We start from the raw sequence: 20,493 nt of genomic DNA, 5'->3' as shown, positions 1-20,493 counted from the left end.
CTATCCTTATCTGTTCGGTAGGTTCCCTACAGACTTTCCCTTCTGAGCGCTTTGACCAGCCTGAGTTACTGCCTGCCTTTGAGTGTAATGAAATGGTGGTTCTTTAAATACTGTGTCTGCTTCAGAAGCCTCAGTGATTCCGAGAGGCTTCCCCTTCCTAGAAAAAGGACGTTGTCAGGGATTTTGAAGCCAGAAAATTAAAAACAAACCACAAAGAAGGGGAGGAGAACTGGGAAGAGAAGTGAAATGGACCTGGTCGCTTCTGTTGTCTTAGCACCTTTTGCAGACTGGAGACACATTTTTAGGTTAGTTGGGAGAACATTCAAAATATGCTACGTATAATTTGTTTAATTTATAAAATGACCATGTTTGGTATGTTTAGAGATGTGAACATTGAGAATAAATTTTTTCAAAAAATAAAGAGGCTATTCTTTTTTCTCTTACTATAATTAGGGAGAAAGCTTAGAGAGGTCTTGTTTTAAAATAGATTGTGATGTCCTGCTAAGAAAGAAAGAAAGAAAGGAAGGAAGAAAGAAGGAAAGAAGGAAAGCCAGAAAGGAAGAAAGAAAGAAAAGGCATCTTTTGCTAGGTCTTAATTTTATTACTTTCTTTCTGTCCTCAATTAGACTAATGAGTGTTGATGGTATGAGATTTTTGTCTCAGCACATAAGAATAACAAAGCTTCCCCCAGGCCAATGACCCCTCCCAAATGGATTTCTCCCTACTCTTCCAGGAGTCTGTCTTCCATCTTTGACCAGAAGCCGACTGCAGCCCAGCTCTCTGCTGCAAAGTATTTCCTGCTGCATCCCATGATGGCTGAGACTGCAACATGGGCACCTACGGAGGCTCTTATCTGGGCACCCAACAGTGGCTTCAGGACACTGGGGTCAGGTAAGTGCCCCTTCCAGTGGATGCTCAGAGGGTCCCCGTACCCATCAGTGAGCAGAGCAGACAGTCAGATGAATGAGGAGAATAAATTGAGCTATGTAATGCACAGAGGGCCTGTTGGATTACAGGACAGGACTCTCTGCCTGGGCTGCTGCAAATCCAAAACACAGTCTCTGCCCTTGGTCACTCTGGAGGGAGACTCCTTTGGGACTCCATGGCCGTCTAGTGCTATTGGCCTTGGGATTTGGTTCCTGCTTTCAAACAGGCAAATGGAAGAACAACAGCCATTCTTCATTGTCAAGCATAACCTGGGCTCACATCTAACATACAGTTCATTTTAACACCTTGCTATTCAAAGCTGATCCTCAGACCCAGGAGCTTATTTGAAATGCAGAGTCTCAGGCCTTGCCCACAACCCACTGACCCAGAGCCTGTATTTTAAATCCCTTTATGACTTGTATGCACATTAGAGTTTAACAAGCAGTGGTGTATTTCATGTATATTGCGTTCTGGCTATAAGCAGACATATGGAAAATTCCTACCTTTAGATAGGGTTTTCCTCCTAAGAATGATGATGAACTATTATCTGCTTTTCTGCTCTTTGAGGATCCTGTGGTTTGAGACCATATGCACGTGCATGTGCACACATTACCTGTAGTGGTGGAGAGGGCAGGCCTTGACTCCTGGCTCCATTACTTACCAGCTGTATGACCTTGGATGCTATATGTCACCTCTCTGAGCTTCAGTTTTCTCATGTAAAAAGTATGATAGTCACCCTGCACTGTCCACGTGTCGTGGGAGAAACACCTGCCTCTGCCCCTCAAAGACAGGCTTTGAAGAGTAAAGAAAAAATAGTTTTACAACATCTATCATGCATAAGGATATTGAGAAATGCACCAGAGGATGTGATAAGTCGCTAAGAGAGAAAGGTAGGAGGTGAGCAAGACTGACATGCAGATCCGTAGGGCTTACTGGTTAACCTTCACTCTGTCCGTTTGGATGGGCATCCTTTCTGATGGGTTGACGCCACTTCTAAGCCAATGCTTAAATGTTTTGAATATCATCACAGAGGTGCGAAATTAACACACTTCCGGAACTTTTGGACATGGACCCAGGCCCACTATCAAATTCCACACAGCACACATGAGCATCTAAATCCCACATTCCTATTAGATGTATTTCACTATAGGCTTTTCAGACAGAAACAAGGGGGCTATCCTTTAGGACACAGGTGATGCAACACTTCATTGAGATTATGTCTTTCCAAAGGCTGGGATAAACACCCCACAAGAAGGTGACCCTGGGCTGCTGCCCATCCCACACTGCTGGCTGGGCTCTCTACCTCCCACACACCCACAGCACATGAAGGGCTGCATTTCTGCCCCAACCCTGGGCATTTCACCAAAGCCATAGGTTCACCAAAACATGTGTTGCTTGGAGGAAATTGGGAGAATGACCATGGCTCCAGTCCAGAGATGAGATTTGGGGGACTGCAACAAAAACCACGTTCATCTGCTTTATGGCTTCCGGATGGGGAGGAAAGAAAGACAATTGAAGGAAGAGAAAACAATGTTTACTGAGAGCCTACTGTGTCTAGGACCTTTGCTTATTAGCCTGTTAAATTTTCACCATAGACTGTTGAGGATATTTTGAGGTAAAACCCCATTTTACAGTTGAAGATCTTGAGGTTCATAGAGGTGAAGAGATTTGTCCAAAGCCACACAGCTAGGAAATGGCAGGTGTGGGACTTGGACCCTATAACTTCTCACGGCAGCATCCTGACACCCTGAGCTGGGTCCCAGCCAGGAAAGGGATCAAGTTCTTGCAGAATCGTGCACAGGGGGATGGGTTTTGCCTAAGATTCTTCCTTAGTTATTGATTTGGCAGCCCTCTGTGGCACCTGGGTCCTTCCTATCTGCTGAGAACAGGGATAGAATAGGCGCCAATCTCATTTAATCATCACAACACCACCAGGAATTGGGTATTGTTGTTATTATTCCTAATTTAGAGAGGAGGAAACTGAGGCTTAATGAACGCAAGTGCCTAAGGTCACACAATTGACAAGTGGCAAGTTAGGACTCAGATTATGGAGTCTGCCATCTTAGACATCAGGCCAATATATCCCCAAATGGCTGGATATTTGAACCATCTGGGGATGCGGTGAAAATTCACTTTCCCAGGCCCCTTATCTTAGAAAAAATGATTGGTAGGTCTTGGGGCAGCCTTAGGTGATTCTTATGATCAGGTAAGTAGAAAGGGCTTCTACTAAGCCCCTGGACATGGGGTTGAGTAGAAAGAGTGTGGCATCCTGGGTAGAAGCCCTCAGTCTTCATCTGAGTTCTGCCCTAACCGTAATTTATGGAAAAGGCAACAGATACCCAAAGGCAGAGAATGACCAGGGGTGACACAGTAGGAAGTGGCAGAACAAGAACGGAAACTCATCTTTCTGATTCCAGGGCCTATTGGACCCATCCGCCTTCCTGCAGAAGATGTCAGGAAACCTCGGAAAAATGGAGACCCAGAAGAGAGATTCGTCTGTAGCCAGCCCAAGAGTCAGGACCTCAGGGAAAGTTACCCCTTAACTCTTGTGATCCAGCCTCCCATTTCTCTCCTCAGTCTACTTGTAAGATCTCACCAATGATCCCCACAAAAGGTAGCACACAGCTGTGTCTCTGGGTAGCAAGCTGAGGATTTTGCCAAGCTCAGGAATATTTCTGCATAGGAAGAATTGGGAATTGCCTTGAAAATCAAAAGCTAATGCCACTTTCAATTAATAATCTCTCCATCAATCTCTAACAATCTCTCTTGATTTCTCTCATTACCATAAGATCATGGTATATTACAAAACATTCAGGCCTGAAAATGCAGAAAAACAGCTTCCAGGCCTGGCTCCGCTGTTAATTCCTTATGGAACCTTGGCCTTGGTGTTACCATCTTTGCAGTGTGGGGGTTGGATCCTATGTCTTTGAGCCTTCAGAGTGGGTATTGGTGCAGCTCAACAGACTGAAGGTTTGAATCCTGGCTTATTCATTTATGAGTTATATGATTTTAGGAATTCACTTAAACACTGTGAGTCTTAGGCCTCTCATCTACAAAATGGAGGGGAGGGTGTTGTACAAAGTGTGCTTCAAGGTTCTTCCATCTATAAAGTCTATGGTTCTTTGGGAAATGAATGAAGAAAATTGACAAGAAGAGAATAGAAGGTCTATTTCAGTTGTCAGAGGTGGGGATATGAAGTGGGAGAATGCTAGAAGCCTGGGGGTCACTATTGCTAAATGGGCTTTGTTCTTGGGCTACGTGCTATCAGTTTTTAGCTGTATGACTGTGAGGCTGGTTAGTCTAACATCTCTGTGCCTCCGTGTAGTAAACAGTATTGATGTCACACGTATTTCTGGGTCTCTGATTCTCAGCACATAACAGGGTTGCATGTTCCTGCTCAGCCTTTTGAGGGGGTGCCATGACCATGGGGCTTGATTTGGCCAATGGAATGTGAGCAGACTTTCAGCTCTAGGAGGAAGTAATGAGAGCCAAGCTTCTTTCCCATAGAGCATTCATGGAAGCACATAAAGATGATTCTTCTCTCAGCCCTGATTCCCAAAAACCAGAATGAGCAGACCGCTGCAATTCTGTGTGGGGCATGTGGTATGAGCAACCCATACTCACATTTCCTGTGAAGCCACTGAGGTTTTGAAGTTGTTTTTTATCAGGATACAACCTAATGCATCCCCTTGATACAGTCATTTTCTTTTTTGTAAAACCAAGTTGTTAAGGGCTACGTTGCAATAGGCATTGGAAAGATTAAATGAGAAAATACATACAGTATGTAGTACAGGAACTAGCACATAAAAAAACACACACGTGGTTAAAGGGGGAAAAAGGGAAAGAGGAGGAAGAGGAAAATGAAGGATCCAGAAGCAGCATGCGCAATTAACCATCTCGCAGGAAGGCACTAGGAAAACCCCTAGCTTTGGAGGCCACTTAATAAGCTACAACTCGGGACCCTCAGCTGGGGAAAAAGTGGGTAAAGCCAGTTTTTCTGAAATCTCTAAAGAGACTACCTCTGTCTTGCCAGGCGTGGGTTGGTGCCGCCTCACTCTGAAATCCCACATCTGACCCCAAACTGTCCTCTTATGCTGTACAGTATGCATATCTGATAAGCAGACCAGATTGAAAATCAGTGCCTTTCTAGCAACTCTCTCATAAGCTCCTCACTCTCTTTGTAGGTCATTCTTGAAGGCCTCTGAGCAAATGTCTGCTGCTGGCAGAACTATCTTATTTTTTATGAGACTTTTGCAAAATCGACCATTGTAATTTGCTCAGCCTCCATTCTCAAGCAACTTCTCCTCGCTGCAATTTCTGAGACTCCAGGCTCTCTAATAGTTCTTGACTGATGTTTATCTAAATCCCTGCAATCTATAACCAAGGTTGACCTTTCTTTCTTATAAGAATGAGGCAGGATGGATGAGGATGGGAGAGGAAGGGAAGTAAAATACAAAGAAAGGAACCATCAAATACCAGCAACCTTCGATGAGTTTATCTCACTCCAGCAGTCTTTGCCAATTCCCTCACTGATCGAGAGCTAAGGGAAGGAATTCAGATAGTGGCCCTGCTTGGGTCATTAAAACCAACACAGTTCACTGAAAAGGATTAGAAATAGCAAAGCTTGGGGCCGGCCCCATGGCCTAGTGGTTAAGTCTGCACGCTCCACTTGGACGGCCTGGGGTTCGCTGGTTTGGATCCCAGGTGTACACCTATGTACCACTCATCAAGCCATGCTGTGGTGGCATCCCACATAGAAGAACTAGAATGACCTACAACTAGGATATACAACTAGGTACTGGGGCTTTGGGGATTAAAAAAAAAAAGAGAAAACAAAAAGAAGGAGATTGGTGACAGATGTTAGCTCAGGGCCAATCTTCCTCACCAAAAAGCATAAAAAAAAAAAAAGAAACAGGAAAGCTTGACATCATTTACTGGGTTCTGGGGCAATTTAGAAGTGAGATCTTTGACTCCATGTTTCCATAAAACTTGGGACTTTACCAAAGGTTTTTATGTCCATTCATGTCCATCCGAACCTGATTCCTAATCCAGAGCCCTCTCTGGGTACCTCTCAGTCTCTTAAAACAACCCTTATTCCCTCCTGGGAGTAAATTCTATGGTGACTTTAGGATGAACTCTGTGTCCTTCTTTCTCTATCACTGTAGTTCTCCACCTTTCACTCCTTCTCAACTCCCCCGCCTTTCGCCATCTGTCTCCTTATCTCTTTAACCCTTGTCACTGCTCTACATCTCTTTAATTCTTTCCATGCTGTCCTTCCCTCCTTCTGTCATTTAGACTCTCCTTAATGTCCCCTCCATCTTTGTCTCTCTCTCCACGTCTCTTCTTTGTCTCTCTGACCGCTTCCCTCTATCACTCCCATCCTGTCTCTATCTTTCTACGTGAGTCTCAGTGTGTGCCATACTTAATCTTCACACATGGTAGATAACTCTTGGACTTGTCAGGAGTCCTAAGCATCACCACATGCTCATCTCCCAGAGACAGGCTGCAGCCTACATGTGGCAACCTGCAGAGGCGGCCAGGAATGGGATCAAGCTCCTGCAGAATCATGCACACAGGGGTACTTTTATGCCTCAGATCTCTTCTTACTTATGAATTTGGCATCCTCCTATGGCACCAGGTCTTCCCTCTCTGCTGAGAGCAGGGATGGGACAGGCAGCTCTTCTCACTACATGCTAGTAGGGGATACACAGAAGTTACCTGTGTCCCTTGCAACAGAACCAGAAGCCAGGAGATCACTGGTTTGCGAGTCACAAACTCTAACTTTCAGTCTCAGAAGGGTCCCAAATCATGGTGAGCACTGGGCAAATTATATCTTTTCCTGGGCCTCGGTTTCTCCACCTTTACAGCAAGGGTGACGTCTGCACTACTTAATCATTAAGAGCTTGTCCGGTTCAGAGACTTGAAATGGGAAGTGCTTTGTAAAGCAGAAATCCAGGTTTCTCTTTTAGAGATTCAAGAGAGAACTTGAGAATTCAGACCTGTCTTCTATCAGCAGGTGCTAGGTGTGGGGATCTGGGCAGGGGCAGCAAAGAGAACAAAGCAGAGTCGCAGCTGTCACACAGGAGAGTGTAGCTGGTAGAGCGTTTGAAATCCCAGGCCGGGCAGTTGTCAGGAAATGAGGCATGTGGCAGGATGGCTGGTGGGGTGCCTGCTGGCTACTCTGGAAGGCTGGACTGGAAATTACTTGGAGGAGGGAGGGAAGGAAGGAGGAGGAGGCGAGAAATGACAACTGCTTTTGATGCTGAAAAATTTGCAGGCCTGCCTTCTGGAACTTAGAGGACAAAGGAGCCACAGCCTCTCTCCTGTCTGAGGCCCAGGCAGGGAGACTTGAAAGAGATAAATTTAGACTCATCAGAAGATGCTCTCCTTCCCTCAGTGGGAAGTCAACTGCCTTAACATGTGGCTTCAAGAGGTGACATGGTCTGGGGATGGAAATAATTTCAAAGAAAGTTTAACTGAAGCCAAGGATGAGAGAGTTTAAGTGAAACGGGCTACTCTGATATAACGGCAGTCTGGGGAGTTTCCCAAATCTTGAGGCTGTTGTCAAATGAGAAAGTGTGGTCTGTTCACTACACTCCCCTCCACAAGCAAATCAGGGCAGACACAGATCCTGGCTATTTAGAGACAACCCAAGATTTAAGGGTTGGGAAGAACGAATAGAGGGTTTGAGGCAGAATGAGTATTCCTGATGGAGTTAAAATTATGTCTGAGTCTGGAGACTCCCAGGCCAGCCTTTAAGGCACCATGTTCTCTCCTACAGACCAGTCTGTTGGCATTGGGAAGGCAAGCAGTAAAAAATAAAAGCCTTGACCTTCAAGACCCCCATGATCTGCCACTGCTTACTGTCCCCATTCTTCCCTTACTTATTCAACTTCAGCCACACTAGACTTCTTCATTTCCTGAAGCCAACCAAGTTCTTCTCCTTCTTAGAACATCTGTCTCTGCTTGAAACCTTTCCCAATGCTAACTCCCACTCATCTTTCAGGTATTAAATAACACTTCATCTGAAAAGTCAACTCCGCAGACTTATTATTGCTTTCCGATCTAACAGACGCACCCCCACCACTCTGCTCCGACTAAATTAGATCCCACTGTTAATTGCTTTCCTGGAGCCCTGTATCTTTAATTCATAATACCTACCACAAATTTAGTAAATACATAAGATTACACACACAATACCTAAGCACCACAGGGTCTGGGGCCATTTTTATCTCATTTTCCATTGTATCCCTACTAACCATCAAAGCACCTGGGACATAGCAGGTGCTCAAAGAGCATGTGATAACTACATAGGTGAATGGTTTTAGCAAATTCACATTTCAATTCTCGTTCTATAAAATGGGAAGTGATGAGGTATGTTGGATTAGAAGACAAGAGCAAGGATTTGGAGCCAGCCAGACTTACATCTGAATTCTCACTCTCCCTCTCACTAGACGGTGACCTTGGGGAAGTCACTTTACCTCTCTGGTGTTGACTTTTCCAATTGTAAAATGGAAGCCATGCTGCCTTGAAGGGTTTTTTTCTTTTCATTTTTTTAGTGAGGAAGATTGGCCCCAAGGTAACATCTGTTGCCAATCTTCCCCTTTTTGCTTGAGGAAGATTGTTGCTGAGCTAACATCTGTGCTAATCTTCCTCTATTTTGTATGTGGGATACCACCACAGCATGGCTTAATGAGCAGTGTTTAGGTCAGTGCCCAGGATCTGAACCGGCGAACCCTGGACCACTGAAGTGGAGTGTGCAAACTTAACTACTATGCCACTGGGCTGGCCTCTCAAAGACTTTTAACAATGAAGATAAAATGGCACTATCCTGGCTCTCTCAATTCCTGGAAGGGGGATTTGGGAAAGTCATTTAACATTTCCATTTCTCATAATAGTCCCTGCTTCACATGGCCATTGAGGGGATTACATAAACTAATGGATGGAAAGTAGTTAGCATGCCCTCAGCATGTGCTGAATTAATGTTAGTGGCTATTATTATTATTATTATTAAAAATACTTAGTAAAGAACATGACATAGAGTAGTTCTTAATAAATAGTAGCCATTATTACCACTCCTACTACAATCACCACTATTATTAATTAGACGATGGGATGGGGATGATGATGATTATAACAATGATGTTTCTTACCAGTTCTGACTTTTGTTGACATGACCTCAAACGGGAGAACCCTGTTTTGTGATAATATCCTATTACATTTTCATGCAAAACTGTCTAAAAGTATAGTTTTGTGTTCTCAAAGATAATTATTACTATACATGGAAGAATTCTTCTCACTACACCATCTTAGGGTTATACAGATTTTGAGGCATGAATAAATCTCACCCAAGGCCTCTCTTCTCCAGATAGAATAGCCCTCGTTCCTTCAACTCTCCCAGGCAGCCTTTCACAATTAGACTGCATGTCTAATCTTTATATAATTTGGCCAACCCAGTTCCTGTTCTTTCCGCTCTCATATACAAGTAGTCTCATCTTTTAATTTCTCATGTACCTCTGTATTTATAAACAGAGAAAGAAGTCTTTGACATAGTGTTGAGCAAAAAAGCAATTTCTAAACAGCTTTACTGAGATGTGGAGGGGTGTGTGTGTGTGTGTGTGTGCAGATAGATAGATGGAGAGAGAGAGGTGTTTTAAGAATGTTCAAGAAAATGTTAATTCTGGCTATTTCTGGGTGGTGGGAATTTTATTTTCTACTTCATTAAATGTCTTTATTTTTGAACTGCCTGAATAGCCTACATAGCTACTTATTTTTTAATAGACTGAAAGATTAATTAAAAATTTTTAAAATTCCATTAACTGTACTTACAGGATGATTTAAAAGATTGAATTTAAAATATGTGGATAGAGTTTAGAAAATGGGAAAGCAGGATAAATAAGGGCTAGGTTAGTGGAAAAGGAACCTCAGGGAACGAATTTCACTGACTTGGAACACTTCATGGATAGGCATCAGTGACCTTAGAGAAACGCTGGCCAATATAACAGGCTCTATTCCATGGTGCCCATGGCTTCCTCCCCATGTCCAGATTTTGGGTAAGTGACTCAGTCAGTGAAGTGCAAGGGTCTGCCCCATACCTAAAGGTCATCTGGAAGACTTGGCCTTGGTTGACATGCTGGGTCCGGTTGTTGTAACCATGTAGCATCTCTCCAAAGAGGGTGTCGTTGAATTTGGAGTCAGGTTTGAGGCACTTGGGGCCCTCGCAGACATCTGAGAGCATTAGGCAGGATTTTCCATCAGGAGCCAGCTTGTACTCCTCCACACAACTGCATGATAAAACAGAGCCGAGAGTTAGCTCCGCATGCTGGATGCCCCCACTGGGGGTGACCTAAAACCAAGGCCTCCTTTGCCTGCAAAACAGGTCAGAGTTTAGGAAGGGAGACAGCTATTCTGGCTGGAATCTATCTAGGGCACAGGTGTCTAGAGAGAAGCACATTAATCCTGAAAATTGGTAAATTCAAGGAAAGTCATTTGTGACATTTTGGAGGAATCGAGGGGGAAACCAGAGTGCACATCCACGCACAAAGCAAATTTAAAAAGTGTTTTCTGTGAACACACAGACTTTAAAAAGCATGACAGACCAATTCACAGGGAATTATCAACTAGTTCCTCAAACCAGAATCTATTCCCAGTGTATCTGTCGACTCAGGTTGAAGACGGTAGCAAAACAAGGTTTTTATTGCCCTTGTAGCTCAGAGGTGATGCTTCCAGAACCACGGACAACGCATGGAGCAGCAGCCACTGCTTCTGTTCAATTAGCAATGTTAGCAGCCTCGGTTGGCCTCTAAGTACCTAATCCTGACAGCAGAAGGGCCCTTGATATGCCTTTGAGGCAGGAACGGGCTCCTCTATGGACCAAACAAGTATACAAGGGGTTGTGGAAATAATATTTGCAGTTTGGGGATGTTAGCAGTGGGAAAGGAATCTCACAGAGAGGCATGGTGGGTGGAAGCAGAGGTCTCAGCTCCTGAAAAATCAATCAAAGAAACTGAATTTTTTGAGGGTCTACCTGTTCATGGTCCATTGCTAGGCACTGGGGATAGGGTGCACATGATAAATAGGACAGACAAAAGAATAGGCTGCACAATTGGAGGGACGTGTATAAATGTCATCTTTGCTCCTTTGGACCTATGTGAAGTCATTTCACTTCTTTGATCTCCAGTTTCCTCATCTGTAAAATGGGGTAGATGCTCCTATTCTACCTTAATTCACTAGGCTGCTATGAGGTCCCATGATACATTGGCTGTGAACCAGGAATTGCAAGGTACTTAACAAAATAACTATATTAATGGTAGTAACGGTGGTGTTTCTATTTATTGAGCATATAACCATCCAGTGGGCACTTCGTATATTTATTTTCTAACCACGAATAAAAGGTAATATCTTCATCATTCCTGCTTGATAGAGAAGCAAAATGAGGAGCCAAGAAATAAAGCATGTCACCCTGTGAATAAACGGCAAAGCTGGCATTCAAATTCAGGTCTATTTGGCAACAAAGGCATCTTTTTCTACTCTTGTCTCCTCCAAATCCAGTTGTTGCTTTTTGCATGATATGACCCTGGTTAGGCTGTGCCAGTTGGAGGCAGTAGAAATCAGGCAGTCTCTTATTTGCCTTTCCTCCATGGGGTGGAGCGAAAATTTGTTGAATCTGACCACAAAGAGACTCAGAAACTCATATGGGAGAAGGACAAAGATTGTGAGATGGTTTGGGAAGAAAAATGTACCCAGGTTGCAGGAACCAGTAGTTGATGCTAGAGATATAGAATCCACCTATAGGCAGGAAGTAGACAGGCAGAGCTTAAAACTTGATCCAAGATTACTCCACTGAAAGGCTAAGAACGTATCCTGCATGAAGCAAGCTGTCACTCTTCCTCCAACCCCCAGTGTCCGGAGCTGATGCACTGCTTGTCTTTCTAATATTTACATGTTTCTGCCCAAAGTACGGTGGAAAGTTTCTCAGAAGGAGGCCTGTCATGCAGCCTTGGTCAAATCTATTCCCCTTTCTTTTCGCATCTGCTAAATAGAAGTAACTCTGCCTTAATAAAGTTGCAGTCCAGATGAAGTGAGCAGATGAATGTGCAGCGTATGTGGTAAGTACTTGATGAAGGCTAGTTCCATCCATCTATCAGGAGTTTCCCAGAATATATGGACAAAGAATTTATTATTGAGTAGAGCACTTGCTTGTGCTCTCTTTCTCACTCTTGCTCTCTCCACACACACACACACACACGCTCCTGTGAATAAACACATTTTTGTTATAAATCATTAAACATTTTTAACATCATCAAAGTCTATAGAGTAAAATGTGGACATTCCTCATTTCCCACTCCACACATATTCTTACTTCCTGTTCTAGTGGTCGTCACTGCTAACTATTATGTATATATATTTTTTCCATAATAAACTTATAAACAGAATTACACTATACATTGTTGTGAAATATGCATTTGTACCTAATATTATTTCTTAGAGATCTTTTCAAATCAGTATTCATATAGCTCTATCTTTTTAATGGTTATTTGGTATCACACAGTATAAATGCACCATAATGCTTTTAGCTAATCTTTATTGATGAGCCTTTTGGTTGTTTATAGCTGTTTGTGATTACAAATGGTGCCATAATGAAGATCTTTGTACATATATCACTGTGCGCATGTGTGTTCCTATAAAACCGATTCTTAGAAGAGGGATTGCTGGGTCAATGTTTTATGAATTTTTAAATCTTGATAGATCTACTAAATGGCTGTCTGTAGAGCCCTTACCAGTTTACAGTCCTGTCATTGACGAATGAGAGAGCCCATTTCCCACATCTTTCATTTTCATTATTGCCAATCTGGATGGGAAAAAATACCTTATTTTTGTTGGAATCTGCATTTCCCTGATGCCTGGTGGCGTTCGCCATCTTGTCACGTTGTGGTCATTTGTGTTTCTCCTTCTGCAGATGGTCTAGCCGTGTTCTTTGACCATTTTTCTATGGTTATCTCTTTCTTTACTGGCTTGTACGTGCTTTGCATATTTTCTGAAGAGTTGTCCTTCACTTTCCCTATATACTAACATTTTCTTCTCGTCTGTACTTGTATTTAATCTTGCTTTTGATGTCTTATAACCTCTCTATCTTGGTCCTTCATTGCTTCTGAATTTCGTGGGATGTTTAGGAAGTCACAAGATGATAAAACATATTTCTGTATATTATTCTAGATTTTTTTTAGTTTTTTATCGTTGATTATTTAATCAGTATGGAATTTATTTTTGTGCATATTGGGAGTGTTTATTTTAACTTAATTATTTTTAAAATGGGTGGACAATTATATGAAGGGTCCATCCTTTCACTAATTCAAAATGCCATTTTGTCATATACTAAATCCCTATGTATACCATGTACATATGGTTGGAGTTTTTATTTAGTTATCTGTATATTCCTGCAGTAATTCTGTACTACCTTAATTACTAAAGGTTTATACCATATTTCAGATATAAAGTAAGTCTCCTCCCCATCATGAATGCTAATTTTCTTTCAAAGATCCCTCACTATTCTTAGTCATTTTTCCCTTCAGATGAATTTTAGAGTTGGAATTTCATGCAAAACCCTAGTGAAACTTTGGGTGGTATGGCATTGAATTTGTAGATTAAATTGGGGGGAAGTTTAACTTTTTTTTCCCTTTAAGAAATATGGATTGAGAGTCAATGCTGTGCTGGGCACTGCTGGAACTGTGGCAGATGATGTCTTCTGCTCATCACACTGGGTCCTCTTTCTGGACACACACTGTGGATGATGGGTCCAAGCTTCCCTTGCAGCTGGGTTAGAAGGACCACATGACGGGATTCTGAAGGATGGAATCTGTATTGACCTGATATAAGTCACTGCCACACCCAGCCATTCCAAACATCCTGTGATTCTTAAGCCCTCTCTTCTCTTGCTATGGCAAGCTTGGGGACCACCTGTTCCAGAAGCATACTGCAGGATGGAAGAGGACTGCCTCGATCACAGTGGACCTTACATGATCAAGAAATAAACATCTGTGTGCCAGCTTTTGATTTGGGAGGCTTCCTTTGTTACAGCAACACAGATGATCTCATCCTGGCTGACTGATACAGCATCTTTACAGCTGGGAGTCCTCTAACTCAGAAATATAGTTTGCATCTCCATTTATCAAATGTTGTTTTAAAACCTTCCCTGAGACTTTAGACTTTTGGTCACAAAAGTCTGCTTGTATCTTGTGGGGGTATATTCATAGGTATTTACGGGGTACACTACATTCTAGAGGATACAGGCATGAGTTTTGGATCCAGATCACCAAAGTCCAAATCCAGATTTCACCTCTTACTAGCTGTGTGACCTTGCACAAAATGCTTAACCTCTCTGCACTTCCTTTGCTTATCTTTAGACGTTCCCACCTCATGGAGCCACTGTGAGGATTAAATGAGTTATGACTCGAATATAGGATGCCCAGACATACAGGAAAGTGATAGCTTCTATTATTAGTCTTTTCCATTTCAGGAATAGGATCAATTTTCCACTTATGTTTTCCCTTATATTTTTCTAGTTAGCTATTGCTGATATTGAGGAAAGCTATTATGGATTTTTGTAAGTTGATTTTTCATCCTACCACATAAGGAGCTCATCAGTTCTAATACGTCTACCAGATTTTTCTAGATGGATGAGAATATATTTGCCTAGTTTGAGTATTAGGGATATGCTAGGATTATGGAATAAATTAGAGAACTGTCCTTTTATTTTCTTTCTCTGGGTTGGTTTACATAAGATAGAGGTTATCCATTCCCTGATAATTTGATAGGACCTAGCTATAAATCCCCGAGTCTTGATGTCTTTTCAATGGTAGATATTTAGCTCTCTTATCATTTGATTTTATGTTACCTGCCTCTTTAGATTTTTCTACAGCATCATGACTCAAACTTGGTCATTTATATTTTCTAAGAAAATAATGCATTTTATCAAGACTTGTGAATTTATTGGTATAAAGTTGTACACAGTATTCTCATTAAATTTGTTTTATCTTCTGTGCTTCTGTGGTTATGTCTCTAGCTCATTCCTAATGTGTTTATTTGTGTTTTCTCTCTCTCTCCTTTGAAGAGCGTTTTGCATTTTATTGATGGGGTTCCCTTTTTTTTCCTATTTCGTTTATTTCAGCTTTTATTTGGATTAATTCCTTCTTGCTGCTTTCTTTGACTTTGCTTCATAATTCTTTTTCTGGCTTCTTGAGTTGAATGCTTCATTTGTTTATTTTCGATCTCTCTTGTTTTTGAATCAATGCCATGGAGTTCTGACTCCTGCTTTGCCCATATTCCATGAGTTTGACACGCAGCCTTCCTGCTCCTGATCATTTCTAAAGAGGTGGTGATTTGAGTTTGATTTTTTCCTACCCAAGAGTTACTTAGGTTGTTTTTTTGTTTGTAATTCTCAAGTAGATAGATTCATTTGCTAGACAGATTGTTGTTAATATCTAATATTATTGCATTCTACTCTGAGAATGTAGCTTGTATAATTTCTACTTTGGGGAATTTATTGAGATTTCATACCCTCCTACTTAAAGGAGACACAAGGTGGCAAGTTCAGATTTTGGATCTAATTTAACCTGATTCAAATAGACGCTGTATCATCTACCAGCTACATGACCCTTATCAAGTCTGTTAACTTCCCTAGGCCTCAGTGTCCTAATCTATTAAATGGGATAATAATAATCCTCATCATAGGGCTGATGTGAGAATTAGAGATAATTTACATAAAGGACAAAAGAGTATCTATTATGTAGTAACCAATTACTGCATCAGCTATTGTTATAATGATTATTAATGTTATTATGACTATGCTATTATTATCTATGATTGCTATTTGATCTATTAGCCCATTTGCTCTTCCCAGGGAATGTAAATATACTTCAGTGGTTCTCAGATCTTAGTTGCTGGCTTCTTTCTAGATCTAGATTTGTTAACGTCAACAAAATTGCACTTCTTTGACTCTTTTTTTTTTGCTTCAAAGTACACATAACTGGGAACTTCTATGTGCCGTTCATTGGAAATAAATTACGCATTTGTACATTATGCATATATTTTAAATATGTAAATGTATCTATTTATACATATGTAATTATAACATATAAGTTAAATATATACATTACATATATATGTATGTACACACGCATTTATGTACATAATGCATATATGTTGTATACACACACGTAGACACATATATGCAAAGCTCAATCCTGCATTCAAGATTCCACAGTCTACTGGAGCTTTTTTTTCTATATATGACCTAATTCACTCCTTATTACAACCTGTAGTAGGTACAATAATGTCCTCCCCCAGCCCCAAATGTTCACATCCTCATCCCTAGGACCTGTGAACGTGTTTACCTTACATGGCAAAAGGGACTTTGCAGATGTGATTAAATGGAGAATTTGGAGATGGGGAGATTATTCTGGATCATCTAGGTGGGCTCAATGTAATCATAAGGGTCCTTATAAGAGTCTAAGAGGTAGACAAGAGTATCAGAGTCAGAGAAGGAGATACAACTTAGAAACAGATTGGTGAGAGAAAGAGAAAGAGACAGAGACAGAGACAGAGACAGAGACAGAGAGAGGCTGTGCTTCTGGCCTTAAGTCTTGCCAGTGCCTCGATTTCAGAGATTCTGATGTCCACAACTGTAAAATAATAAATCTGTGTTGTTTTAAGCCACTAAGTTTGGGTACTTCATTACAGAAGCACTTGAAACAAACGCATAACCCTCACAGGGAGGTATTGCTCCCACTTTCAGAAGAGAAAACTGAGGTTTAAAGAAGTTAAGCGACTTGCTCATGGAGATACACCTTGTCAATAGTGGTGCCAGGAAATAAACCTAGGAGGTCATATTTCAAGGAGCGTGTACACGAGTGTGTGCAACTCTGTGTGTGCGTGATTTTAGCCATATTACAGCTGCAGGTTCATGGCGATTTTCTTTTGCCTGGGGGTGGCAAAGGATTGAGGCTTAGCAGGAGAGGAAGAAAGGGAGATAAAAGGCCTGGGTATGATTAGTGAGACCCTTAGAGACCCAGGGAGAAAAAAAGAGATAAGGACTCATGAAGGCAAATGGTCCTTTGAGTTTCGAAACGTGAGCAACTCTCTCCCCCAAGCCACCTCAGGGCACAGGATGATTTATGCAAAGGTCTGTTTAGTTGTTGGTTTCTTTTTTTAAAAAAATTTTATTTTTGTACCATGCGACATAATTATACAGCTCCTTTAGAACATTCTGTCGTCTGGGAGATTTTCTTACAGAAATTCTAAAGAGTGTAGGCTCACAGGAAAGCAGCCAAGATCTGCATGAAACTATATTTATACATATGCCAAAATGAAAAACAAAATAAGTACAAAGATACAAACTGGGCGTTTTAGCTGAAGGCAAGAAATGTGTTACCCTTAACACACCCATCACATTCTAGAGAATACTAGAACTAGATGGAACTTAGGAGATCGTGCCATAAAACCTTATATGCGTTTAGCCAAGAGCATATTCTATTTAATTGTTATAGCAACATTAGGAGATGGGTACTTTCATTCCACCACTGCCACCGAGGACCTTGAGGTTTGCATTTTAAATTCCTTGACCAAGATCCCACAAGCACTTTGGAAAAGCCAGGACCTTGACCTTGACCTTCTTGCTCTAAATCTAGTGCTCATTCCAGTCAAGCACACTGACTTCTTCCAACCTGCTTGCTTTTCAAAAGAGGAAACTGGGACCTAAGAGAAATGGCATGTATACAAATTTTCCAAGCAGAGTACTTACTTATTTATTCACGTATTTATTCTCTCAGTCATTCATGCGTTCCTGAATGGTTTATGGAATCAATAAAATTATTTATTGAAATGCGGAGACTAGAAACTAGTTTTCTTTTTTTTGAGGAAGATTAGTCCTGAGCTAACATCTGCCACCAAATCTCTTTTTTTGCTGAGGAAGACTGGCCCTGAGCTAACCTCCATGCCCATCTTCCTCTACTTTATATGTAGGACGCCTGCCACAGCATGGCTTGACAAGCGCTGCATAGGTCTGTACCCAGGATCTCGACCAGCGAACCCCAGGCTGCTGAAGCGGAATGTGCAAAATTAACCGCTGTGCCATGGAGCTGGCCCCTAGAAACTATTTTTTTAAATAGGAATGGGACTCAAATCCTAGAAAAAACTTAAGAATAGAGAAAAGTTAAGGAGAAGAAGAACTCAAGGAACTGCACATCATATAGACTTGGACCAATGTCAGGGATGAAGCTGAGCATCCTGCTCCAAGGCGAGAGAGAAACAGGTGCTGGCTCAGCTTTCCTGATCCTGACACCTGCAGGAACTCCCACCCTGGGGTCATCAGGGCGGGCCCCACAGTGACCTAGCAGCAAAGGCTCTCGGCCGCATGACCCCACTAACCAATGTCATGGGAGTCTTTCTCGTGAAGGTCCTCAGAATTATCCCAACATTAACCAAAATGAAGACTGGTAAAACTACTCTCAGAGTGCTCTCCATCTGAAGGTTTCACTCAAGGGGAGAATGGAGTGTTTCTAGAAAAGCCATTTTGAAGGTAATATACTCAAGGATATTCTTTAGAAAGGAAGGAAGGAAGGGGCCGGCCCTGTGGCATAGTGATTAAGTTCGTGCACTCCGCTTTGGCAGCCTGGGGTTTGCAGATTTGGATCCTGGATGCAGACCTATACATTGAACATCAAGCCATGCTGTGGTTGCATCCCACACTCAAAAAAATAGAGAAAGATATGCATGTATGTTAGCTCAGGGACAATCTTCCTCAAGCAAAATGAGGAAGATTGTCAACAGATGTTAGCTCAGGGCCAGTCTTCCTCACCAAAAGAAAACGGAGGAAGGAAGAAAAGGAAAGGAAACAGAATTCCATGGGGAACTCTGGGCTTAATGATATAACATATTGTATCTACTCTAAGACCCCCAACACTTGTAAGAAAGACTATCATTTCACCTAACATTAAGAAAAAAGAATTAAACTCTGTCAAACCATTGATAGTGAAATGCATCCTAAATTCAGGGATATTAAAGTATGGAAAATATGGGCACTTTGGAACCAATGAAATATGATATGTTTCACCACTGCAGGACTTATCAGAGCCTTTACTAACCCCAGGTGTCCTATGACCTTCAAAGGCAGTTGAGTGCAGAATTTCCCATGTGGGCTTGACCAAAGAGCTTCCCTCTTTTGTCTATGAGAATCTCATAGAACTTGTGTTCGATAGAAAACACGGAACCTGAAAATATCTACCTGAACAAATGGATGGACTTTGTGTGCTTCCATCAGTTGTCCGTGAATATGTCTTACACCTGAGCTTTTTCAAATGTTTCAAACAGCAGAGAGCACAAGGTGTGATGTTTGACAAGAAGCTGGAGTGTGAATGTCCTATGTTAACTACGACACATAAATTCCACTTCCTTCCATCAGAAGTCAGAGCGGGGAGAGCTCAGGCCCAGCCTAAAAGTTGGAAATTGTAACAAAACAAGTGCTTGAATGAATGTCCCCTGCCCGATACCTCTTCGTATTTACTGACAGTCAAAATTAACACCTCCATCTGCATTCTCTGGGTCAGTGTTTTCTACTGCTGGAGCAGATTTCAGCTTCAACGACGCAAACAAGAGGCTTCCAGTTAACGACAGATATTAAACACATGTATTTCTCTCCTCTCCCTCCTAAAATCACATTAAAATGACATTAAACAGATAGGCTAGTAAGGACTATTTGAGGCTGGATGTGCTCTTTGAGCCCATATTTTTAAACACATTTCCAGTGCATTTTAAATTAAATTATATTTAAATATATTCAAATTAGGAGAGAGAAGCTTGGGGTTTCTCCTCTCCCAATTTCACCTCCTGACTGGCTGTGAGATCCTTTTGGGATTCAGTTTCCTCCTCTACATAATCTGAGAAATACCAAAACTTCAAAAACGTTGATGACACTGCTCATTATTTCTTATATAGGAACCACCTCTCTTAGTGAATTATGTCAGGAAAAAGTGTATATCCTCTAGAAAACAGAACAAAGCAAAAAAGACTCCCAAAACTACAGCCTTCCTTTTCTCAAAGAAGGACAACTCTATAACCTCTTATGTTTTTTTCTGTTTCTTTTGTTGATAAGAAGCACAGAGCTTTAAATTTATCTCGTGTTGAGTAACTCTTCCATTTCAGGCTCCAGAAACCATGTTTTCCCTTTCTGTCCTTACAAATGGCCCTGATCGGTCCTATCTTTATATTATCCATTTTTTTATGGGCTGGATTTATGTGGATAATATTAAGTTCTCTTGGAAGAATGCACAGTACAGATTGTAAACACACATGCACAGAAATGAAACAAACTTGGTTGCTAGGTAACGTGCCAAGGTCTTCCAGGGAGGCAATGCTCCCTCATCTATAAGCTTCATTCTAAATGCTTCATCTTAGTATCAGGTGACCTTCTCAGCCTATCTCCAATTTACCTGCTTCTCTCTACCCTACTGGTACCTGAATTCTAGCAATGTCAATCAGGACCCACCGAGGCTCAGCCACCCGTCCTCAGTG

General features: G+C 41.7%; 1 protein-coding gene across 8 annotated transcripts in view; it reads right to left on the bottom strand.

The window, feature by feature from the left end:
- ASTN2 (astrotactin 2) overlaps positions 1–20,493 on the bottom strand; it is an 829,157-nt gene that overhangs the window by 289,381 nt on the left and 519,283 nt on the right. For 6 of the 8 annotated variants that reach the window (XM_044778942.2, XM_014830403.3, XM_044778943.2 and 3 more), the window contains one exon: positions 10,023–10,211. The exons of the other annotated variants lie outside the window; for them this stretch is intronic. In XM_044778942.2, the coding sequence (XP_044634877.2) occupies positions 10,023–10,211 (189 nt within the window). The remainder of the gene's footprint in view (positions 1–10,022; positions 10,212–20,493) is intronic. 8 annotated transcript variants of the gene reach the window in all.

Source organism: Equus asinus, chromosome 10 (assembly GCF_041296235.1).
Source record: "Equus asinus isolate D_3611 breed Donkey chromosome 10, EquAss-T2T_v2, whole genome shotgun sequence".
NCBI lineage: Eukaryota > Metazoa > Chordata > Mammalia > Perissodactyla > Equidae > Equus > Equus asinus.
The sequence above is the reverse complement of the archived record's forward strand: the minus strand, read 5'-3'. Positions and strand labels throughout refer to the sequence as shown.